The sequence below is a fragment of the Phocoena sinus genome, chromosome 8 (genome assembly GCF_008692025.1).
Source record: "Phocoena sinus isolate mPhoSin1 chromosome 8, mPhoSin1.pri, whole genome shotgun sequence".
Lineage (NCBI taxonomy): Eukaryota > Metazoa > Chordata > Mammalia > Artiodactyla > Phocoenidae > Phocoena > Phocoena sinus.
Window position 1 is genome coordinate 18,845,091 of NC_045770.1, and position 25,235 is coordinate 18,870,325.

At 46.9% G+C, this 25,235-nt stretch overlaps 1 protein-coding gene across 1 annotated transcript in view; it reads right to left on the reverse strand.

Annotated features, from left to right (window-relative positions):
* Nucleotides 1–312: 312 nt before the first annotated feature.
* The window catches only part of TTC12 (tetratricopeptide repeat domain 12), a 48,433-nt gene continuing 23,510 nt past the window's right edge, over nucleotides 313–25,235 (reverse strand). Inside the window, 16 exon segments of the mRNA XM_032641032.1 lie at nucleotides 313–450; nucleotides 1,468–1,553; nucleotides 1,555–1,596; nucleotides 1,598–1,695; nucleotides 2,553–2,652; nucleotides 3,983–4,084; nucleotides 12,126–12,194; nucleotides 12,667–12,765; nucleotides 13,223–13,360; nucleotides 14,149–14,209; nucleotides 15,294–15,386; nucleotides 19,576–19,744; nucleotides 21,859–21,947; nucleotides 22,691–22,760; nucleotides 23,979–24,167; nucleotides 24,597–24,657. Of these exon segments, the coding sequence (XP_032496923.1) occupies nucleotides 375–450; nucleotides 1,468–1,553; nucleotides 1,555–1,596; nucleotides 1,598–1,695; nucleotides 2,553–2,652; nucleotides 3,983–4,084; nucleotides 12,126–12,194; nucleotides 12,667–12,765; nucleotides 13,223–13,360; nucleotides 14,149–14,209; nucleotides 15,294–15,386; nucleotides 19,576–19,744; nucleotides 21,859–21,947; nucleotides 22,691–22,760; nucleotides 23,979–24,167; nucleotides 24,597–24,657 (1,542 nt within the window). The 3' untranslated portion in view covers nucleotides 313–374.

The following is a 25,235-nucleotide window of genomic DNA, read 5'->3' on the forward strand; positions in this document are numbered from 1 at the left end:
ACACCCACCACTCAACCCACTGAATTCAAGACCGTGCGCCACAGCCAGGCCTGAGGAGGCTCACCATGCAGACGCCGCTGCAGCTGTGTCTTGGCACTTCAGAGCTGGAAAACAGAGGCCAAAACACCGCTCCTGAAAAACCTGACGCTTCTAGCGTGTTGCCAGCAGAAAACAGCAAGGGGGGCAGGTGCGGTGTTAGGCGGAACCTAGTTCCTATCTAGAACCGCTGCTTCCCAGAGAGTCTGGGGAAGTCTCGTGACCAGCGAAACCAACAGGCGAGCACCCTGAAGATCAGTATTCAGGTCTGGAGTGGATATTCAGAAAGTCTTTATTGGCACAGGAGCAAGCCAGAGCTCACACGGATGCCGCGTCTCTCAAGAATTGTCCATGTACTTCATGGTAGAGTTGAGAATCTCCATCCCGTGAAGCTCTCTCAGTACAGCAGCAAACCTGTCATAATCAGAACACAAACTCCAGGACATAAATGTCAGGGTGCAGACACCAGGCCCCAGAGGCATCCCCCCCTCAGGCAGAAGCTGGCTGGGAAATCAGGACAGGGCAGCAGCTGTTGCCCTGGGGAGCCCTAAAGATCAAAGTGGGGAGACCCTCAGGAGGCCCACAAAACACGGCAACACTCGCCACGTGAGTGGCAGATGTGACAGGGACCTGCGGGACCTGCTCTTGGGAGCTCCCCAGCAGGTTGCCACAGCGAGCCCATCCTAGCTGATGTGCTTTGCTTTCTGTAGAAGAAAGATTTTATCCATTCCTTCCATTTGAACAGTCAGACAGAACTCGAAAAGACCGCAGACGTCATCCAGGCCCACCCTCTCGTTCTCCAGAGGAGGGGTGGGAGGGGGAGCCTGTGCGAGAAGGAAGCAGGCAGGCCAGAGGCCCTCCCCACCATGGAAGGCGCCCCCTCCTGTGCCAGGGCACCACGCTCAGCCACAGGTGGGCACCTTCCAGGAACTGAGGACCAGGCGTTCCAGCGCCTCATTTCGGGGCAGAGCGGGGCGGAAGCCTGGGCTGAGAGAGGCACAATACCCAGATCAAGCGCAGGCTCCTGTCTAAGCTTGTTGGGGTGGTCTTAATCATGCCGCTCCCCAACCTCGTCTGTTTTCTCCAGCGCAAGAATTTACCCTACAGGACATTCTCCCATACGCTTAGGTCCCAAGCAAAAAAAAAAAAAAAAAAAAAGAAGTCGGGGAGGTCTGTTTCTGGAGAGCAGAGGAGAGAGAAAGGAGACAGAGAGAAGGGGAGATGGTGTGCGAGGGAGGAGGGGTGGAGAGAGGAGTGGCTGGAGGAGACTGCGGGAATGGAGCAGACAGAAGACGACGGCCGTCGGTGCCCGGAAAGATCCCTGTCCCATAACCGGGTTCCCTCTCCGGCTGCAGCCTGAGCTCTCCCCAGTGCCCTGGGGTGGGGGGCATCCTCCACAGAAGCAGCTGGGCTCCCTGCCGCGCCGTGCACCTGGGCTCGGCCGTGCACAGCTTCCCCAGGGCGATGCCCGCGTTCAGCTGCACGGCCGTCTTCTGAGCATCGCCGCCCGCGAGCTTCCAGCAAGACCGGCACGATGTCCGTGGTCAGCAGGGACGAGGCCCACGTGTGGCACCTCCATGCAGTTCCCCAGGCAGAGGGTGGCGTTGCCCACCAGAATCTCATCCTCCGAGCCCAGCAGCTGCATCAGGACACCGAGCTCTACGGGGTGGAGGAGAACAAGCAGGAGGCTGGCAGTGGAACATGGGGGGCACAGGGAGGTGGCAGTGGATGGACATGTCACTTACTCGGCAAATCCCTATTGAGTGCTCTGAAGCTCTCTGGCTCCTGGCTGTGTCTCTGAGGGACCTCAGGAGCCCGGCGCAGAGCCTGGCAGGACTCAGTTGTCCCGGGAATGCAGGCTATGCATCAGGCAGGTCTGTTCTCTCTACGTCCCCAATCTGAAGCTCTCAGCTCCACCCGACAGCCCCCACCTGAGTGGGAGGCCGTGGGCTGGCACCCTGTACCTGCGGGGCCAGGAACAGGTTCTACAGGAAAGGTTCCTGCCCCCCACTCAGTGGGGACCCCCATTCACGCCTGTGCGGCCCAGAGGAGGTGGGAAGGAGAGCGTTAGCAGGACCCCTGCCCCGCATGACAGGGCAGTGACTAGACTAGAGACAGGCTCAGCCTCTCCTATTCTCCTTGGTCACTAAGGTGTTTCCCCTGGGAAGGAAGAGGGCCCGTGTTAGGTCAGTCTAAGCAGAATGCTTTACAAACAATCCCAGTTTACTTGGAGTGGGGCGGTAGCTCCCAGCTTTGATTCTGTTATCTTTGAGCTGTTTCCCAGCTGAGTCTTCCAGCAAGGATGTGGCACCTGTGCGCGGCCGAATGCTAATTAGGAGCTTTCAGAGCTGGAGGTGAGGTGACGTCATCTTCATACACACTGCCTGAGTCCGGGGAGGGCGTGACGCATCCTCCTCAGTCTTTCCTCCCTCCTCACCGGCAGCTCCCTTTGCAGCTTCACGGCTTGATTAATCTCTGGGTTAATGTGGGCTCCACTTAAAGAAACTATCACTTACTTTTATCCAGTCTTATCAGCTCTTCTCGTGCTTCGTGATAACTATTAGTGCAGATGGCGAGGATCTTTACCGCATAACGTGACGCAGTCTGGCCTCCTGCCTAGATTTCAGAGTGAAATTAGGAAAAGAAAATCAATGCCGTGGTTGCTCTCGGCCAGAAACCACAGTGAGCAGCTGTGACTGTGCTCGTGGCTTCCTAGACTTCTGAGCCAGAGCTCTGCTGACAATAGCGTGTGCTTCCTGGCGAGTGGGCCTGGTCCCTGGTGGGATGCAGTGTCACTCACATCCTCCCTAACGTGGCCCTCACCCCCGCTATGAATGTAGGCCTGTCATGTACACCTGAGTAATTACCTGTGGAAGGCTTAGGAGTGAGTGGCTGAGAACAGAATGGTGCTGTCGACTGGCAGATGTACCAAAAAGGGAGGAAAAGGCCCTCCCATGTCAGTTCACCATTTGAGAATGAGGGTTGACTTGAGAAGGCTGTCAGGCTGACAGGCCTGCATGGAGAACATTACGAACCTAGATCATTTTAAGAGGTGACAACTGTCGAATCATAACCCTTAAAATCACCCTATGTGGGGTCTTTAAAATGCATGTGTGTGTGAAGGCATGCATAATGCACATGTGTGTGCACGCAACCAGCAGGCTCCGGTGGGTGTGCAAGAGTTATACAGAGTGAATGACGGTCATCATCCACGTGGCTGCCTAAACTCACACCCACCACCCTGTCCCTCAATATCGCCCCTGCCCCAGAAGCAGCCCCCCGACAGAGCACGCTTCCTGGTGCCACTCAGCCTGGGTTTTATGAGTAAGTCTCCCGTGGGGTCACCACAGTAACGTGGGGTAGTGAACCTCACTGGGCACATGCATCGCTGGCGGGACCCAGAGATGCGACCTAGTAACTCACCTCCCCCTTCAGGAGAATCCAGTTAACTCTCGTACTAACTCACATAGATTCACTGCACTCGTATTGCGGGGAAAATCTGAACATCCTTTTAAAAGCCACACGGTTACTCTGCAGGCTACATATCTCATAAATGGAGTTATCTCCAACCTTCCCCAGGTAACTGGATAAAGCGTCATGAGCAGGAAACCATGAACAAAACCAGGACCTGAGAAACCTTGTTGAAGCCACTCAGACCATCTTTTTCGAGGACAGAGGCCATACATTTTTAAAGTTAGGTTTAAGTGGTAAGCAGTTTTTATGGATGCATCTAATGAACAATTATTTGTTCAACAATCTTACACTGCTGGTCAGAGCAGAGTCTGGGTGGACAGGCAGAAGGGAATCTCCATTCGAGAAGGTTAGAAGCTAGCAGGGGGGAAATAGAAGAACCTTAACTGAACAAAGCCCTCCTTAGTTCTGTTCCCCAAATAAAATATGACACTCCCGGAAATTCAGGAGGTTGTAACCAATGAAGTTATTTTACCTTCAGGAATTTAACCATTTTCTTCACCACTCCCGCTCTGAGGGCCTCCTCAACAATTTTCGGAGAGGAAACAAGGGTGCGGCTAAGAACGCCAGCAGCTCTCTGAGTGAAGCAGAAAGAAAGGCTGATTAAACTTTCCTAAGTGGGGAGGGGCAAGAAAGGGGTAGGGGGTTAAGGCCACAAACTACCTTGTATACAATAAATTAGCTACAAGGATATACTGTACAGCATAGGGAATATAGCCAATATTTTCTCGTAACTATACATGGAGCATAACCTTTAAAATTTGTGAATCACTGTGTTGTACACCTGAAATATATAATATTGTACACGCACTATACCTCAATAGGAATTTTTTTCTTAAAATGCTGATGACCTTTTAAAGTCAACGAGTAGTTTGGTGAGGCAAAAACAATCATTAGTATTAGATGCAAAATAATACCTTGACTTTAAAAATACAATGGCCAAGGAATTGATAGCAAGTCAAGTACTGTCCTTTATAATAAAGCTGCTGGGTAGGCAATTCTAAGGGCCGCCAACATTGCCCCCGGGTGCACAGAGGCCCAGCTTATTCCAGCTTCACACAGGACCAGCGTTCAACCCTTGGCAAGGAAGTCCTGGCCTGTATCACCCGTGGGGCTCTGATACCTGTTCAGGGCCCTTATTAGATGGTGGACTTCCTGGATGGATCCTCTGGGACTTTTAGCTTTTCCTTTATCTTTTCTAAATCTTTGTCTTTTTATTCTATTTTCTGGGAGACTTCACTGATTTTATTTTCCAGTTCTAATTTTTAAAAAAATAGTTCTGTTACTATTTTATGGCCATAACACTATCTTTTTTTTTTTTGCGGTACGCGGGCCTCTCACTGTTGTGGCCTCCACCGTTGCGGAGCACAGGCTCCAGACGCGCAGGCTCAGCGGCCATGGCTCACGGGCCCAGCCACTCTGCGGCATATGGGATCTTCCCGGACCGGGGAACGAAACCGCGTCCGCTGCATCGGCAGGTGGACTTTCAACCACTGCGCCACCAGGGAAGCCCCCATAACACTATCTTGAATCTTTCTGAAGACATGAGTGATAGTTATTAATTTTTTCTTCTGTTTTCTACTTCATCTCTATTTTTTGAGAGTCAAATGTTCTGCTTACCTTGCTTCGTCTATTTATTTGTATGGCTTTCCTGATATGCCTGGTGAGATCTACCCTTAGCTCTCCAGTCACATTTATGAAAAAAGCAGTATGTTTGGGTACACTATGTTTATGGGAAGTTTATCCACTGACAGGTGGAGAGGTGGCACTCTCAAATACTAGAAAGCAAAACTTTTTCCTCTGGTCTTTCAATTCCTTTAGGAAAAAATGGCTCATTTTATGCCTGAGGAATAGATGCCTGGCTGCCAGATGCAGTCCCCCATCTCTTACTTCTGTCCTCTGCTGTAGCTGGCGGTTTGAATTCTCGATCTTCTCCATGGAGCTGCAAGACAGACCTGCTACCCCCCAGCTGGGCTCCCCTCGTCTGTCCTCTACACGAAGGCTTCTTTAGCCCTGCCGCATTAATTACCAGTCTGGCAGCTGTTCTCCATCTTCCAGAAACTAGCTAAAATAACTTACCCTTTGGTGACCTCTTGCCTGTTCACTTCGTCAGTGTGGGTTTCTGCCTTTTTTCCCCCTAATGTCTTTAGTCTCAATTTAATGAAGTCTCCAGAGCAAGAATGGACAAACCTGTGTATTATCATATCACCTATCTTGTTTCCCTAATCTGCTTCCTACAGGGGCTAGGATGTGACTACAGTTGACAGTACAGCTCTCTTTTCAGGCCCAAGGCAGTAGAAAGAGCACGGTATTAAAGGACCGGGTTCCCTGCTAAGGCTACTGCCCTACTCAACAAGCTGGTGAGCACCCACCTAGCTGTGGCCAAGCAGAGTCCTGGGGACATCTACCCCAGAGTCCTTGAAGGGCCAGTGTGGAACTAGTGCAGGCCCAGCTTTAGACCCACCAGCCAGAAAATCCCAAGTACCCAAGAACAGTGGTGCTTATCACTTTTGGGGTCGTGTATCATTTTTGAGGATCTGATGAAAGCTGTGGTGCTCTCCAGTCCCATGAAAATGCACATACACTCAGAGTTTTCTATACAATTGCTGGGGCTTCCAGGGAACCTGAAGACCTACCACAACTTCCTGGAGCCCAGGTTAAACAGCTTTGCCCTGTAAGTCCGGATTGACTTCAGAGAAGCTGTGGGCTTGCTGGCCACAAACAAGATATGCTGGATCTACTTGGAAGGTTTGTACAACCCTGGAACCAGTCCCCCGACAATGATCCTTTTTTTTTTTTTTTAAATTTTTTTAATACAGCAGGTTCTCATTAGTTATCTATTTTATACATATTAGTGTACATACGTCAATCCCAATTTCCCAGTTCAGCCCACCACCATCCCCCCTTCACGTCCCCCCCTTGGTGTCCATATGTTTGTTCTCTACATCTGTGTCTCAATTTCTGCCTTGCAAACTGGTTCACCTGTACCATTTTTCTAGATTCCACATATATGCATTAATATTCGATATTTGTTTTTCTCTTTCTGACTTACTTCACTCTGTATGACAGTCTCTAGATCCACCCACGTCTCTACAAATGACCCAATTTCGTCCCGTTTTACGGCTGAGTAATATTCCCACTGTATATCTGTACCACATCTCCTTTATCCATTCGTCTGTCGATGGGCATTTAGGTTGCTTCCATGACCTGACTATTGTAAATAGTGCTGCAATGAACATTGGGGTGCACGTGTCTTTTTTGAATTATGGTTTTCTCAGGGTATATTGCCCAGTAGTGGGATTGCTGGGTCATATGGTAATTCTATTTTTAGTTTTTAAGGAACCTCCATACTGTTCTCCATAGTGGCTGTATCAATTGTACACACCCACCAACAGTGCAAGAGGGTTCCCTTTTCTCCACACCCTCTCCAGCATTTGTTGTTTGTAGATTTTCTGATGATGCCCATTCTAACCAGTGTGAGGTGATGCCTCGTAGTTTTGATTTGCATTTCCCTAATAATTAGTGATTGTTCAGCAGCTTTTCATGTGCTTCTTGGCCATCTGTATGTCTTCTTTGGAGAAATGTCCATTTAGGTCTTCTGCCCATTTGTTGATTGGGTTGTTTGTTTAATATTGAGCTGCATGAGCTGTTGACTTTTTTTTTGAGATTAATCCTTTGTCTGTTGATTTGTTTGCAAATATTTTCTCCCATTCTGAGGGCTGTCTTTTCGTTTTTGTTTATAGTTTCCTTTGATGTGCAAAAGCTTTATTAGGTCCTATTAGGTCCCATTTGTTTATTTTTGTTTTTATTTCCATGACTCTAGGAGGTGGTTCAAAAAAGATCTTGCTGTGATTTAGGTCAAAGAGTGTTCTTCCTGTGTTTTCCTCTAAGAGTTTATAGTGTCCGGTCTTACATCTACATCTTTAATCCATTTTAAGTTTATTTTTGTGTAGGGTGTTAGGGAGTCTTCTAATTTCCTTCTTTTACATGTTGCTGTCCAGTTCTGCCAACACCACTTATTGAAGAGACTGTCTTTTTTTCCACTGTATATTCTTGCCTCCTTTGTCATAAATTAGGTGACCATAGGTACATGGGTTTATCTCTGGACTTCCTATCCTGTTCCATTGATCTATATTTCTGTTTCTGTGCCGGTACCATATTGTCTTGACTACTGTAGCTCTGTAGTATAATCTGAAGTCACGGAGTCTGATTCCTCCAGCTCCGTTTTTTTCCCTCAAGACTGCTTTGGCTACTCGGGGTCTTTTGTGTCTCCATACAAATTTTAAGATTTTTTGTTCTAGTTCTGTAAAAAATGCCACTGGTAATTTGATAGGGATTGCATTGAATATGCAGATTGCTTTGGGTAGTATAGTCATTTTCAAAATATTTATTCTTCCAATCCAAGAATATGGTATATCTCTCCATCTGTTTGTGTCATCTTTGATTTATTTCATCAGTGTCTTATAGTGTTCTGAGTACAGGTCTTTTACCTCCTTAGGAAGGTTTATTGCTAGGTATTTTATTCTTTTTGTTGCAATTGTGAATGGGATTGTTTCCTTAATTTCTCTTTCAGATTTTTCATCATTAGTGTATAGGAATGCAAGAGATTTCTGTGCATTAATTTTGCATCCTGCAACTTTACCAAATTCATTGATTAGCTCTAGTAGTTTCCTGGTGGCATCTTTAGGATTCTTTATGTATAGTATCATGTCACCTGCAAACAGTGACAGTTTTTCTTCTTGTTTTCCAATTTGTATTCCTTTTATTTCTTTTTCTTCTCTGATTGCCGTGGCTAGTACTTCCAAAACTATGTTGAATAATAGTGGTGAGGGTGGACATCCTTGCCTTGTTCCTGATCTTAGAGGAAATGCTTTCACTTTTTCATCATTGAGAATGATGTTTGCTGTGGGTTTGTCTTATATGGCTTTTATTGTTTTGAGGTAGGTTCCCTCTATGCCCCCTTTCTGGAGAGTTTTTTATCATAAATGGGTGTTGAATTTTGTCAAAAGCTTTTTCTGAGATGATCATATGGTTTTTATTCTTTCAGTTTGTTAATATGGTGTATCACATTGATTGATTTGCGTATATTGAAGAATCCTTGCATCCCTGGGATAAATCCCTCTTGATCATGGTGTTACGATCCTTTAAATGTGTTGTTAGATTCCGTTTGCCAGCATTTTGTTGAGGATTTTTGCATCTATATCATCAGTGATACTGGTCTGTAATTTTCTTTTATGTAGTATCTCTGTCTGGTTTTAGTATCAGGGTGATGGTGGCCTCGTAGAATGAGTTTGGGAGTATTCCTCCCTCTACTATATTTTGGAAGAGTTTGAGAAGGATGGGTGTTAGCTCTTCTCTAAATGTTTGATAGAATTCACCTGTGAAGCCATCTGGTCCTGGACTTCTGTTTGTTGGAAGATTTTAAATCACAGTTTCAATTTCATTACTTGTGATTGGTCTGTTCATATTTACTATTTCTTCCTGGTTCAGTCTTGGAAGGTTATACCTTTCTAATAATTTGCCCATTTCTTCCAGGTTGTCCATTTTATTGGCATACAGTGGCTTGTAGTAGTCTCCTTAGGATGCTTTGTATTTCTGCGGTGTCTGCTGTAATTTCTCCTGTTTTCATTTCTAATTTTATTGATTTGAGTCCTCTCCCTCTTTTTCTTGATGAGTCTGGCTAAAGGTTTATCAATTTTGTTTATCTCTCAAAGAACCAGGTTTTAGTTTTATTGATCTTTGCCTATTGTTTTCTTTGTTTCTATTTCATTTATTTCTGCTCTGATCTCTATGATTTCTTTCCTTCTACTAACTTTGAGTTTTGTTTGTTCTTCTTTCTCTAGTTCCTTTAGGTGTAAGGTTAGATTGTTTATTTGATACGTTTCTTGAGGTAGCATTGCATTGCTAAAAACTTCCCTCTTAGAACTGCTTTTGCTGTATCCCATAGGTTTTGGATTGTTGTGTTTTCATTGTAATTTGTCTCTAGATATTTTTTTATTTCCACTTTGATTTCTTCAGTGGTCTCTTGGTATGTAGTAACATATTTTTCAGCATCCATGTTTTTGTGTTTTTTATGTTTCTTTCGCTGTAACTGATTTCTAATCTCATAGCATTGTGGTTGGAAAAGATGCTTGATGTGATTTCAATTTTCTTAAATTTACCAAGGCTTGATTTGTGACCCAAGATGTGATCTATCTTGGAGAATGTTCTGTGTGCACTTGAGAAGAAAGTGTAATCTCCTGTTTTTGGATGGAATGTCCTATAAATATTAATTAAACATATCTGTTCTATTGTGTCATTTAAAACTGTGTTTCCTTATTAATTTTCTGTCTGGATGATCTGTCCATTGGTGTAAGTAGGGTGTTAATGTCCCCCACTGTTACTGTGTTACTGTCGATTTCCTCTTTTATAGCTGTTAGCAGTTGCTTTATGTATTGAGGTGCTCCTAAGTTGGGTGCATATATATTTATAATTGTTATATCTTCTTCTCGGATTGATCCCTTGATCATTATGTAGTGTCCTTCCTTGTCTCTTGTAACATTCTTTATTTGAAAGTCTATTTTATCTGATATGAGTATTGCTACTGCAGCTTTCTTTTGATTTCCATCTGCATGGAATATATTTTTCCATCCCCTCACTTTCAGTCTGTATGTGTCCCTAGGTCTGAAGTGGGTCTCTTGTAGACAGCATACATATGGCTCTTGTTTTTGTATCCATTCAGCGAGCTGTGTCTCATGGCTGGAGCATTTAATCCATTCACGTTTAAGGTAATTATCTATATGTATGTTCCTATTACCATTTTCTTAATTGTTATGCGGTTTTTTTTGTAGGTCCTTTTTTTCTCTTGTGTTTCCCACTTAGAGAAGTTCCTTTAGCATTTGTTGTAGAGCTGGTTTGGCAGTGCTGAATTCTCGTAGCTTTTGCTTGTCTGTGAAGCTTTTGATTTCTCCATGAAATCTGAATGAGATCCTTGCTGGGTAATCTTGGTTCTACGTTCTTCCTTTTCATCACTTTAAGTATATCATGCCACTCCCTTCTGGCTGTAGAGTTTCTGCTGAGAAATCAGCTGTTAATCTTATGGGAGTTCCCTTGTATGTTATTTGTCATTTTTCCCTTGTTGCTTTCAATAGTTTCTCTTTGCCTTTAATTTTTGTCAACTTGATTACTATGTGTCTCGATGTGTTTCTCCTTGGGTTTATCTTGTATGGGACTCTCTGCGCTTCCTGGACTTGGGTGGCTATTTCCTTTCCCATGTTAGGGAAGTTTTCAACTATAATCTCTTCAAATATTTTCTCGGGTCCCTTCTCTCTCTCTTCTCCTTCTGGGACCCCTATAATGCGAATGTTGGTGCATTGAATGTTGTCCCAGAGGTCTCTTAGGCTGTCTTCATTTCTTTTCATTCTTTTTCCTTTATTTTGTTCCATGGCAGTGAATTCCACCATTCTGTCTTCCAGCTCACATATTCGTTCTTCTGCCTCAGTTATTCTGCTATTGATTCCTTCTAGTGTAGTTTTCATTTCAGTTATTGTATTGTTCATCTCTGTTTGTTCTTTAATTCTTCTGGTGTTTGTTCCTTAATTCTTCTAGGTCTTTGTTTAACATTTCTTGCATCTTCTTGATCTTTGCCTCCATTCTTTTTGCAAGGTCCTGGATCATCCTCACTATCATCATTCTGAATTCGTTTTCTGGAAGGTTGCCTATCTCCACTACATTTTGTTGTTTTTCTGGGGTTTCATTTCGCTCCTTCATCTGGTACATAGTCCTCTGACTTTTCATTTTGTTTATCTTTCTGTGAATGTGGTTTTCATTCCACAGGCTGCAGAACTGTAGTTCTTCTTGCTTCTGCTGTCTGCCCTCTGGTGGATGAGGCTGTCTAAGAGGCTTGTGCCGAGGCTGTGATCCTTGAAGGGCTAGTTTCCCAGACCTGCCCTGGATGTGACACCAATTGTTTCTCTAGGTTTAGGGCCCTGACTTAATAGGCATAAAAGTTGGGGTGATTCCTAATGCAAGTGAAGAACACATCCCAGGATAATGGCAAACAGCCTCTTGAATCATATCAACATTCTCCTCCTGATACACTGTGCTAACCATAGGCCTTCTTAATTTTCTTAGCCAAATGTCAGAAACAGAAGAAAGCCATTCCAGCATATATCTCCAAGGGGGCTAAAACCATTATGCATAAACAACCTCCAGAATCACTGGCTTCAAAATATGTGTCTGGCTTTTTTGACTATGGAAGAAAGATTCCAAATAAAATCATTTGGCCTGTCCAATTTGCACAGAGATGGCTTGATATAGGACAAATCAGACAGATTACCTTGGATAAGCTGTTAAGGGCCACAGTTTACAGAAAACGGATTCTTAACTGGGGTTCCTGGACTCTAGGGCCTCCACAGATGGGCACTGGTGGGGGGTGTCACCAAATCCCCTGAAACCATAGGCAAATTCAGTATTTATGTGCTATGGGCATTGTTTTGAGGAGTATATAATCTGCCTCATATCTCAGAGAATCAGTAGAATCTGAAATGTGTGGTGACTTCAAAATAAAACAAAACAAAACAAAACAAAAGGAGAACAACAAAGGAAGCTGTTTCTGGATTTCCCTGGGAGAAGCTTACTGTGAGGATTCCTCCATCCTGGCTGTTCAGTAAAGACAGGCACTTGCGGCTCACCTCCGTGGCCCAAACCTACAACAACAAGGAGCGGGAGAAGGAGTTTGCCTATCCTGGTCGTGGTCCTCTGCCTCTTCCTTCTGAGCGCTCAAGGAGAACCGACCACTCTCCACTCCCTCCCTCTCGCCACCACCACGTCTGTCCACATTTCCTTCACATCTTCTTCTATCACTCTCATTTCTTCCCACGTCCAACTCCCCTAACTACAGGGTGACACCTTGAGAGCAGGGACCACATCGTATTTGACTTTGTAAACGCAGAACCTAGCACCGTGCTCAGCGCCCTGGATGCTCAACTGGTTTTCAGAATCAATACCTGACAGAGCGACTCATCCATCCCTCGGCAGCTCAGGGACAGAGCGTCCGCCCAGCATTCCCCATTCCCATTGCCAGTGTAGAAGCACTGCTGTGCTTCTATCCTCTTTGCAGAAATGAGAACAGTTCTTTGCAACAGAACGGGTTAAGGTAGGGAGAAAAGAATGCGGTACCTCAGAGACAAAGGGGGACTGAAGACACAAGTTCATCATGAGTCCCAGGAGGGTATACATGACCTCTCTGAACAAGTCCACATCCTCCTCACACTTGGCCTTTGGAAATAAAACAAGGTGATCAATGATCTTCCTGCAGCTTGTCATGGTCATCTGTTCCCCTTGGCGATGGTCTCAGGATCACTCACACTCCCTAAAATTGTCAGTGTCATGAACCTAAGTGATGTGGGAAGGTCTGAGCCCAGTTTACAGCACAGAGTGTGTGGCGCCTCATGTCATATGTTGTATGCCCTGGGTTCAGACTGCAGATGGAGCTGTTGAAATGGGTGCTCAAGCCAGCTCCACAGAAAACCCTTCGAACATCTCCGGAGTGGAAGAGACTTGATCTGGAGGACTCTGTAAGGCCAGCTGCCCATCAAACCTACTGTTACAGAAGGGGTAAGCCACTGGCCCCAGCACCCTCAAACAGAATTTCTGGAAAAGCCAGATAATGAAGAAGAAGCCAATGCCCTCAAAGCAGGTAAAAGATCAACTTTGACTAGAAAAGCTGAAATACCATGAGGCCCAAGCAGGCATCCCTGAATTCTTCAGAGGCAGACATCTGTCTTCGGGTGGCAGCCTCAGCGCTGAGGTTTCCCATAATGGCAATACACTGGCAGAGAGCTGAGGTGTTGGTGACCTTGGGATCTCTCCTCTAAAAGGGGATGAAGAGAAAGCGAATCTGCAGAGAGCAGACAAATGATGCCAGAATAATCTCTAGGGGCATCCCTCACTCACCAAAATGTCTGGGAACCAGATAGCGTTATGCCACATGGGGACATCGGTGGGGTCATGCTGGCAGAAAGGAAGGAGGCACACAGAGCGGGAGACCCCAAATCACCTTGGCCTGGAATAGGGAGGCCTGAGGCTTAATCCCAGTCGCTCCATCAACTAGCTGGGGGCACTGGGACAAGTCCTGTCCCTTCTCAGACTTTCCATTTCCACATCTGTGAAAAACTGGCGTGTCAGTATGCCCTCTAAGGTCCCCTGACACTTCTATGGCTCACTGGGGACAGGTCTAGTCACAGCACGGTCTCCTGGAGGACTCCCAGCCTGGCAATTTTCTCCCTCATCAGCTCCAACCACCACACCTGCCCTCCTGACCGAGATGACTGCCATTCAGGGGACAGGGTTGCACGTGGTACTTATGACGGGACTTGGCTCAGAAGAAGACTGATGGAGACCAACAAACTCTCCACCTTCGTCTACTGCAGCCCCCAGGCAGGCTTTCCTCCCCTGTAACCAGCTCTGCCCGTATGCCATCTCCAGCTGCCCCCACTGCAGCTGTTTCAACAACCAAGACTTGTATAAATTCCAGCTGTGAATAAATGATTAATCAACCTGAGAGGCAACAGGAGTTCTGGGGTGTAAACTGTGTTGAAACAGCCCCACTCATGCTCCCAAAAGGGTCTGTCACAGGTGATAAAATGAGGGCTTACTCACCAGCACACCCGTCAGTGCCAGGAGAACATCTGGAAGGCTGGCCTGGAACCAGACTTGGAATCTGTCGAGAGAACATCAGCCATGATTTATTTCTACCCCGTGCAAACTGAAACATAAATACAGCATCTTGGGTGATGGAGCAGACCGTCCAACCCTGGGCCCGTGTGATTTGCCCCTGCATGGATGATTCATTCGGAACCAAAAAAGGTCGTCACTGGGCAGGTAATGTGGCTTTACTTTTTCTCAGCCTGGAGACTTGCCTTTGACGTTAAACAACAGATCTCAGAGGGTGGCTCTCTCATGCAGAAGCTGCTGGAATCCCTAGGTTTCTGCCGAACTGACTTAGCGCCACCCCTGCCCTCCCCTTGCTTTGAGTCTACACGCTGTGCGCCGTGCAAACAGGAGACACGGTGTAAGCATGTTTACGTGTCACAGCCGTGAGGAGGGCCCCGAGGCACACACACCTCCACCAGCTAGAGAGGCGAGTACACCCTCCCAGCCCATGCTGATGGCCGGCTGCCAGCACAAACAGCTCTCTCTCGTTGTATGACGGTTCTTAAGTAAGACGCCCTAAAGTTGATGAGGAAATTAAAAACAAAACAAGATGCAGTTTTTAAAAAACTGAAAAGTTATGAAAATCTAAGACCTTTACTGTCTTCCCCAGCAGCAGCTAAACAAAGAAAAAAATTAAAAAAGCACGGGGGATGGTTACCCATACTGCCACTGGCGGCCCGGGAGGGCTCTACTTTGTTACTGTGTTTCTCCTCCCTCCCCCTCCCTCTCTCCCTCTTTCCCTCTCTCCCTCTCTTTCTCTCTCATTTAATCAGCACATGTCTGCCAGGCAGTTCCTATTAGGCACTGATTAGGGGAAGAAGCCTCACCGCATGGCAGACTTGCTTGCTGGGGGAGTTACCGTTCTAAGTATGTTACGGCTTCCAAGCTCATTGACGGCCGGGTCGCCCCCTGCACCTAGAGGGACTGGAACAGGAGTGGCTGACCACGGCCCCTGAAGACATCAGCTGTCCTACGCAGTGAATCTTGTGATGCTCAGTTGGTCTAGCCTCCCGTGTGCCTCACGTTTTAGAAGATCAGACAGTTCAACAAAGGTTGAAGAAGAAATGTCAATTTCTGGAAACAAAAATTACCTTTCTTCCAGAGCCAAGTCTGTGAGCAGTCCCATGGCTGAGTTGGCCTGCTTATCTGAGAAATCAAGAAACGACACGAGGGCTTCCAACAACCTGCAAAAATCCATAACACCCTCAGGGTGGGCTGACCTCCAGCTGACAGCATCCCCAACAAGGAGGCTTCGCATGGAGGCCAGGAAGGAGTCAGCACCTGACTGAAATAAGCTGAAAGGGCCTTACCATGCCCACCAGGAAGCCCAGCCCCTGCCCACCCCAATGAGGCACTCTCCCGTGGGAATGGCTCTACCACTTAACGTGAGGGCCCAGGGGAATTAACAATTTTAACCAAAGTTCACTGATTATCAGATGCTGACTTGGAAAGAATCTCTGGTGCCTCTGCCCTGGGACTCTGGCTTGGCCAAGTTGAATCACACAAATGACATCTAAATGGCACCCTTACTAATCTGCTGATGACTAAGTGGGAAGGCCCCCTAATGAAGTGGGGGATGGAATCAAGATTTAACAAGATTTTGACAGGTTGCTGAATCTATCAGATGAAATTTCAGAGAGTTAAACTCAAAGTCTTTCACTTAGAGCTGGAAATTCTGTTTAAGTAACAGAATTGGGAGACCTGGTTTATACCCGACTCATGTGAAAAAAACGTACAAATTTTTAGCCAGTGGCAAACCTGGTATATGAGCAAACAGTCCGGTGCAGCTGCCGAAAAGCTAATGCAGTCTCAGGCTGCCTTAACAGACTGACCGGCGCGAGGACAATGAGAGAAGAAGGCATTTGTCCATCCAGCAAACCCACACCAAGCACCCACAGCGTGCTGAGTGTCGTGCTCAGCGCTGGGACACAGTACTGAGCTCCTGTCTCGTACAGGGATGGGTGTCAGATGATAGGTCAGAAACAGACACATGTCAAGTGGGCACAGAGTCCCCCTGGCAAGAGCTGTGGGAGGATGGAGATGAGGATGACATTTCCGCATCATTGAAAGTGCAGCATTGGCTACTTGCCCCTTTGTCCGTTCAGTCAACAACACTTACTGGCATTATGTGCTAGGTGATGTGGTAGGTTCTGGAGCCACAGGGATGAAACAAGACAAGGCCCCAGCTCCAAGGAGCTTGTAGGCCAGCGTCAGGCACGTGGGGACGGGAGCAGAGCATCTGAGGCAGAGCACACAGCCGTCTCAAAGACGATGAGGCATACATTGCAGAGGCACACTTGGGGACTGCTAGCGGTTCCTCACAGCTAGTGCTTAGGGAGCGGGGAGGACAGAGAGCTGCGAGGCTGGGGAGCTGGGCAGAGCCAGCCTGGGTCACGGGGGGCCTTCTGGAATGTGTGTACTTTCTCCTGTTAGCCTGTGTCCCGAGTGTGGGCAGTGGACGACTTGCTTGGTGGGGGTGTATGGGGAGGGCTGAAGGCTCTTGAACCCCTCTCAGTCTCTGGACTGAGCTGAGACGGGGCACAGTAAGACAGACAGTTGAGAAGAAAGAGGCCTCACAATGACCTAGAAGTAATGATGGGAGACGGTGCAGGAGAGCCAGAGGAAATGAATCCAGGAGATGCGGAGGAGATAGGACTGACAAGTACCATTTTCTCAGGGATGTGGGCAGGAGCCAACCAGGGAGCTCTCAGGATTCTGGCCTAGGCAACAGGGTGGATGGAAATGCTATCTATGAAGACAGAAAATTCAGCTAGAGGCTCTGGTTTGAAGAACCGCTTTTGAAACACTAAGTTTATGATACTTGTGACATTGTGATGAAGGTGCCCAGTTGCAGAAGGACGTTTCCTTGTAACATTTGAGAGAGACTTAGACATGATAATTAGGTCCATGGACAAGAAGAGGGCCAAGGGTAGGATCTTGCGGTCCCTGACGTGGAAACATGACAGCATAAAGGAGGCTTGCAAAGGGAGCCGAGAAGGAAGAGCAGGGAGTGGGAGTAGGGCCAGGAAGAATGATATCATTAGGACCAGATGCCATCAGGCTATAACAGGAGATAAAGACAGAAAAGAGCCCATCAAACTGGGCTCTTAGATTCAGGAGTACGGCCTCCAGTCACCCACATTTATGGTACTGGGTTTATTTAGCAGCTTGTTCTGGGAGGGGTCTGGAAGTCGAACCACCTGAGGAACGGTTGAGGAAACCAGGATGCTTGACCTGGAAAACATCAATGTCTTCAGACACGTCAAACACTGGGATGCGGGAGGGTTGCGTTCTAATCCTGCCTGCCTCTACCACAGAAGCTGGAACCATCTTCCCCCCCAGGGTGGCATGTGACACAATTCTGACCAAAGAGAAACAAAAGCAGTAATAAAAGGGACAGACCCAGTTGGTGCTAACCTGTCTTAAAGAGGGATGTGATGCTTGGAGTTGCAGCAGCCTTGTGTGACCATGAGGGAAAGGTCAAGAGAAGGACAGAGACCGTGACCCTGCCATCATTAAACTACCAAACCAGCTGTTACCATCTTTAGTCTTTTTGTTACATGAGAAAAACAAGACCAGTTCTCTTGGCCAAGTAATCTGTCAAATGCAGCAGAAAAAATTTTACCTAGCATACGGGTATCATGTCTCTGAAGCTTCACCATAAGTCTGTGATACGGATGAGATACCAGGCACTTCAAGGCTTAGCAGCTTTCCTGGGTCACACAAGTAGAAAGAGACAAGCAGAGGACGTGGGCTCCTGACTGCTTGAATCTAAAACCCCAGAGCTTTTCACAAAGGGATACTGGCCCTCACTCGGCTCCTGTCCATGCACATTTGTCCCTTCACTTTCTCATTTGGGGAGGAATGTGAGGGTCATGGAACCTGTGTGCAGCCCTGTCCTGTTTCAGACTATCTCATTTCATTTCAGAGAACATGTTCCATCTCTTTCCGGTTTAACTGGAGATGGACATTAACGAGAAGGGTGGGCACACAGGTAACAAACTGAGGTTTCTTTGACTGTCTAAGGAAAGTAGGCAGGACTACACAAGATGATCACAAATGCCAAGACACTGGAGAAGTTCAAATGAAACTCAAGCGATTCAAAGATAGCTGGGGAGAAAGCTTATGATAACTATAGCTACATTTACTCAAAGAGACCAAAACCAAATGAAAAAACATATGATGAAGGTATTGAGGAAATGACTGAAGAGTCATTTGAAATGTGAAATGTGCTTTTGAGGATTTAACTCTGCTAACGATTCGTTTGCCTGTGTAGGTTGAGCTTCGGGGGCTGCCAAGGCCTTTCCTGTGAGCCATGGGGCTGCTGAGCTGGGCTGAGAAGGGGAGAGTCACAGCCAAGGCTTATCCTGTCCTCAGCGCACATGGACTTCCTCACTGACACGGGACCAGCCCCAGAGGTCTCGCTGTGGTCCAAGAAGGTCTGACACAGCTTCATATTTGATTGCTTTCCTTTTGGGGAACAGAGAGTAGGAGAGAGGCTCCAAGGCCTGGGAGACAGCTGGCTGAGATGCCCCGGGTCACTAGCTGCACTTTCTCCTGCCCCACCTGGGAAATGGGGTAATGACACTTATCTTGCCTCCCTCCCCATGACATGGTAGTGAACAGAATCGGAAGCCGACTTCTGTTTTTAGGTTACATAGGCAGCATTTATAAAGCAAAGGTAAATCATTGCTACTATTTCTTTTCGGTTGCACCACATGCAGCCTATTGTGACATAAAAAGTGGCAATTTCACACATTCGAACGAATAATCTTTCGAAGGAAAAGCACTGGGCAGACTCACTGTGCTTCAGCCATTTTTAAAAAAAGTTTACTTAGGAAAGAGGAGCATTCCATTCCTATCACCTTAAGCCTTGGAAAGACCTACATGTAACAGTATTTGAAATGTGTTTTATTTACTTATACCCTACCTTGCTCCAGAAAGGGTTTAAGGATATGCAAAATCGGATAGTATTACCTAAAACAGGAATAAGTGAAGAAGAGTAAGGACAGGAACAGGGTAGAGCCAGGACTGAGGCTAAAAGGGCAGAAACAAATAGCCTATTTTACAGTTGGGTTCCCAATTGCTGGTTTTGGAAGTGCTGCCATATTTACAAGGTCTGCAATGTCTGTGAGATGGAAACAGGCTCAGGAGAAGTGACACTGTCCATGGTACCAAGTTCAGACAGGAGTGTCCTGAAGGTCCTCATGAGGGAGTGTTCTTCTCAAAGCCTCTTTCTGTTTCTGAACCTTAATCTGGTAGGCTGGCACCTCTCACATCAGAGATGTGAGACAGGAGCCAGGCAGGTGTTAATGTGGCAGGTAAGGCCTGAGATGCTGCCGGGAAGCTCCCACCCACAGCGCAGAGCCTTACCCGGTCAGGTCAAGGTGGCCCATGATCAGGCTCCGTCCATTCTCCGTCTGGGCGAGCTGCAGCAGCAGGGCCAGGGTCTGCTGCCGGATGTTCGGGACCCTGGAGGCCAAGAGGGAGGGCAGCAGCTGGCCCGTGTCGGGGCGCAGCACAAGTAGGCGCTGGTTCTCCTCTGCAAAACACAGGGCACGTCCGTCTAGCGCAGACCGTGACAGCAGTCACACCAGTCCTGTCTCCCCACATCTCAACGGGAAACCCAGCTCTTCCCCATGCATTTGAGAGGCAGGATAATGAAGGGTAAGAGCACGGATTCTAGGACCAGACTGCGGGGTCTGAATGACCAAGAAATGACCTTAGCCGGGTCATCAACCCCTGTGCTCCTTATCAGTGGGACGAGGAAGGCGACCAACATAACAGAGTTGTGGTGAGGATCAAGTGAGTTAATACATGATGGTGCGGAGAACAGGGGCTGGCACACATACATCAGCTATTATCACTATTCTGGCCGGAGGCCTCTCGGCGTACGGTGTTCAGAAATGTGAGGAAAGGAAAAGAAATCAGCTAAATGGTGGAAGAGCTTTAGACCATCGATTTTCATATAATGGCCAGAGCAACTATTTGAGTTTTTTCTAGAAAACTAGAACGATCACATGAGAACATTAATTAATAAAGAATGCTCCCCTTCCTAGACCATGAGCTATTTCCAGGGTGGTGGCATCAGATTTGCCCGCACCCTGCTTTTGCCGGGTGCATTTTCTAACGAGGTACGTGAATTTGAGAGCAGGCGGAGGTACAGGCTGGGGTATGAGGCTAAGCTATGAAAGGCAGAGTTTGTTTAGTTTACATAAAAATGAAAAGTAGCTCAGTGCAAACAATTCAAATAACACAACGTGTATACAGCTGAAAATGAAAGTCCTCTTCTCTCGTCCGTATCCCCTCCAGGTAAGCCCTTTCCGTAAGGTGGCTGGTATTCACCCTTCTTATGAACAATGTTAAAATATGATATATCCTACCCTGAAACTGGCTTTTCTCTCTCAGTCAGCACTATATCACAGACATATTTCCACGTCTTTACTTTTAAGCATTCCTTTGTCCTTTTTAAAAACTGCTCTGTATTTATTGAATTGGATATACCAAGATTTCATTGATCTGAGATACAGCATGTACGTCACAGGCTGTGTCCGACAGTATTTTTCCAGATACTAAAGAAAGATGTGACCCCAAGGTTCACAGAAACCAAAGTGGGCTGCAGGGTGAGGAAGTTGGGCTGCATGGAGGGAAGCATGTCCAGTTCATACTGAGGAAATGCCCGGTCACCAAGCCTGCCTCCCTAACCCTTGGGCAGGGTGATTTGCAAAAACACTGCTCGGAGCCGGTGCAGTGTTCTACAAGTAGCAGGGCACCCTGATTAGGATTATTAGTCTGAATGTAATTCCCTGCAGGGAAGAGTCCCCCTGATTCTCTAGAACTTAAGAATTCTAGAATTTAACATGATCCCTCCACCCTACTAAATCAGGAAAAAAATCATATTACCTCACATTCAGCATTTAATCGTTTACAAGCTGCATTTACAAGCTCTCTCGACAGCTCCCCACAGAAGCCTGTGCATGGCATACACAGCTATCACTCTTCCCATTTTCACTGTTTCGTGTCCAAAGTCAAACATTTTCCCCTCATTAAAAAAAAAATACAATTGTTTTAAAAAATGAGGGAAATACCTAAAATTTTTATTGAGGTCACTAAAGTGATAAGACTGTACAAAAACTCAGTGAACCCCGGAAGAGGCTAATATGCAAAAAAGGAAGAGTTACAGTAAATAACTCCCCATAGCATGTTACTGTCCCAATATTATGCATTAATCAATCAGTGTCACAAGAGGCCGGCAGGGATGGTTGTAAATCTCATGACGCCGAAACCAGTACTGTGGTCAGCAAAAAGGGAGCACTATTCTTCAGCAGACAGAAAAGGAAAAACTCTGCCTTCCTCGCCGCCAGTGCACGAGCTGAAATCACTAGTCTGCGAAGAGCCAGGGCAAGTGCCCAGGTGATGAGACCACGCGTGATGCTGACCGTGACCTTGCCCACTGCGGAGGCGGCTGCGAGGTTGCCGGAGACACGACTGCAGCGCAGGGCTCGCTTCTGATCCATATGCTTTTCCAGGGAAGTGTCTAGACCGCCATCTCCAGGGCCTTTCCTAGAGGAACAATCCTGCCCGCCCACACCCCCGCCCCGTAGCCCTCCCATTACCAGCGCATTAACGATGATCGATGGTTATTCCCTGGCTTACCATTCTCACTGCACACCGCTTGCCAGAGCCTGAGAACAGACATGCATACTGTCTCTTCCACTGCATCTTTTCCTGCTGTGGAAAAGCACCTACGATGGGCAAGGTAGAGCAATATTAAAACTGCAAATCAGTCTTGATCTTCCTTTCAATTGGTTTTATTTCACCTCCAGACTCCTCAAATATGGGTTTAAGAAAGTCACTTCTTAATTCAGAGCCGCAGGTCACCAGGACCAAAAGGGACTGCTAGGACCTCAACTGAGAGCTCCAGGACAAGGATGCAGCCGAGGAAGCTGGGTCTGCACAGAGGGAGGGTGGTGAGCCGGGGGCCAGGGCGTTGGCTGCAGCAGGACCAACGAACTGTGGTGGGCCAGCAGACCACTTAGGGTTCGTGAGCCTCATCACACATACAAACGTGTGCCGGTGACTCCAACCCACACCAGTGTCCTAAGCCATGGGAACTGCACCAGAACAACTGAAATACAAAATAAATTTAGCAAAACTACCTCCTGCCATAGGGGTCTTTCTTCAGATACAACGATAGATGAGATCAGCCAGGAACCAGCTGATCTCATTTCCTGTTATGATCAGCAAAGTCCAAAAGAGGACAAGAACCAAGAGCAATCTTGCAAAAACTGGTGGGAAACCAGCAAGAGTGGCCATTTCTCTGACTCTGAAGTGCTTGGAGGAACCCTGGGAAGTTTTCCTAACCCAGTATTGACTGAAGGTAGTACCATCCAGTGATCACGCTGCCTGTGTGATGAGTGTCTGATTTCATGAGAACTGGTTGTCTTTCCTTGCTTTGATGCCAGGCTGTCTTTACAAACATCCCTACCTTCTTATGACCTCATTCTCACTGATGATACTGAATCCATTGTGTGTTCTGAATAAAGTTCGCTCCGTGCCTGAAACAAGTTCAGAGAAAACCGTGTCGTCAGACTCCTGAACTGTCTGGCTGATGTCTAACTGTCACAGAGCCAGATGATAATAGAAACCCAATATGGAATGTCTAGATCACTAAATCCACAGTTTGGGCAGAAACAAATACCTCCAATTCTGAAACCTAAGGCTGTCATCAGCCACTTGGTGCCACCGTGAGAGGGATGCCCTGTTCAGAGGAGAGCTGAGCACGGGGGGCCCCAAGAGTGATCTGACAACTCATCATTCTGTAATCTCTAGAGAGTCTCCAGGAGCCGCTTAACCTCCTAGAAGAACTGGCATATCCATCTGTTCTTAATAAATGTTTATTTCAAAGCTGTTTCCAGGCTCTAGAGAGGAACCTATAATCTCCAAGAAACTACTGCAGGGATGTTTGAGCACCCTCCACAGTACACTAGAGGAAATCAGACTCCATCCGTTTGTACAAACATCATTCTGTCACTGAGTAACAACACTGGTTTCAGCCCTGGGATCAGTAATTACAGAAACTACTAAAACAGAGCACTGTGGCTCTCGTTAGCAGGAGGACAGCTGATGTTTGCTCTGAAACTATTTCCACATCCTAAGCCGCCATTAAGTGTAACTGGGATGAACGTTACAGTTTATCCTGCAAAACTCTGTCTTCCATTCTTCTACGGTTGGGGGGAAATCTGTGGGGCTGGTGCAGGGTGTTGGGGGTGTATACGGGGTCTGTGTGGGGTATGCAAAGGGTGTGTGGGTATGTGCAGCACGTGGGGAACACCCGTGAGGGGTGAATGTGTGTGGTGTGCTTGTATGTGATATAAGCATATGTGGTATATTTGTCCCACACGCGTGGGGTGTGTGTGTGTGTGTGTGTGATGTATGTGATGTAAGTATACATGATAGTGAGCACATGCTGTGTGTGTGTGTGTGTGTGTGTGTTGTGAGTATATATGGAGTGCATGCCGTCTGTGTGTTTTGTGTCATATTGTGTAGTGTTTACAGCCTGTGTGTCATGTGTCAGCATGCTCTGAGGAGGGGATGGAGCTGGGATGGGTTACGTTTCTTAAGCACCCTCTCTAGCACCTACATTATAGTAGACCTTCAATCAATATTGGTGGAAGGAAGGGAGGAACGGATTCTTTGCCTCATGAGGACAGACCTCTAAACTCTGTCCCCTTATAGTGACAATATTCATGAGATCACACACATCGCTGGCTTACAATCCTTCATCATGTCAGTCAGGATTTCAATCCCCCCTGCATAGAACAAGGGGATCTGATCAGGCTTGGAAAGAATCTCCAGAAGATTCTTGGTCGTCACGGCTGTATTCGTGCCTGAATCCAGTGCTTCCTGGGCTTCCTTCTCTTGAAGGTCTGCTTTCTCCCGAAGATCTACCTGATTCAGGTAGTCTAGCAAAACAAGAAGGAAAACACAACAAAACCCTAACAATCAACATGTCCACACATGGAGCAACCTGTTTTTAAGGATGGGAGGCTGAAAGGCAGAAAGCATTAAAATAATTCAGACTCATCTTCAGCAAGGAGAATTTTAGGAGGCGTGTACAGTTTCTACCAGGAATCTTAAAACGTCTTGGGAATTATTCAAGGACAACACTGTTCCTTGTCTAGAAGGCTTGGAGGGAGGATGGTGGAGAAAAGGAGGAAGGCCAAGAACAGAGGAAGAGGAGCAAGGCTGGGCTGTTATGAGAGGATGTGATTGTGAAGGGCTGGGCGTGGCTGTGCTTGCGGCCAAGTGCAGAGAAGGCATGGAGGACACCCCAGGACCGGGGCACAGAGGGGAGGTGCAATTTGAACAAGGACATCGGCAGGAAGTCTCACCTTTCACCTGTGTCTGCAGCTGGGGGTTTATTTCTAAGATCTTCTGATAACACTCTCTAGACTGGAAGAAAGAAACAAGGTCTTGAAGAGTGGTTAAGGGCGAACGGTGATTATAAGAAAGGCACAGGGTATCATCATCTCCTCCCAGCCTCCCCCGCTACCTGCGTCGGAGGCGGGTGTGGGGAACGCAGCATGCGTTTGACATTTTGTTTAGGCTTCTTTGGTTCTGTGGGGCAACAGGTACTATTTCAAATTTTATTTTAAAAAATAGTGTTGTCAGATACAGCCTGTGATGGAAAATATCCAGTCCTAAATTCTCGTGGCTCATGTCTGGTTGGGATAAGAATAATCATAAGGTAAATGCAAATTTCAGATATGATATTTGCACTGAGAAAGAACAGGAGGCTACCTGTCAGATGTGCTCACGGGGAATAAGGAAATAAATGAAGCTAGAAACACTGTTGACAGAGACTTGGGAACAGGAAGCGAGAACTGCCTATTTAAACGTACAGGCTGCAAAGAGCTGGTAAGGGGTCTGTTCACTGGCCGTGGAAGAGTCAACTAGAACACTTGAGCGTGAGAGGCTCGCTGAGGACACTGTCAGATAGAAAGTTTCTGGAAAAGAAAGATTCTTGTTAA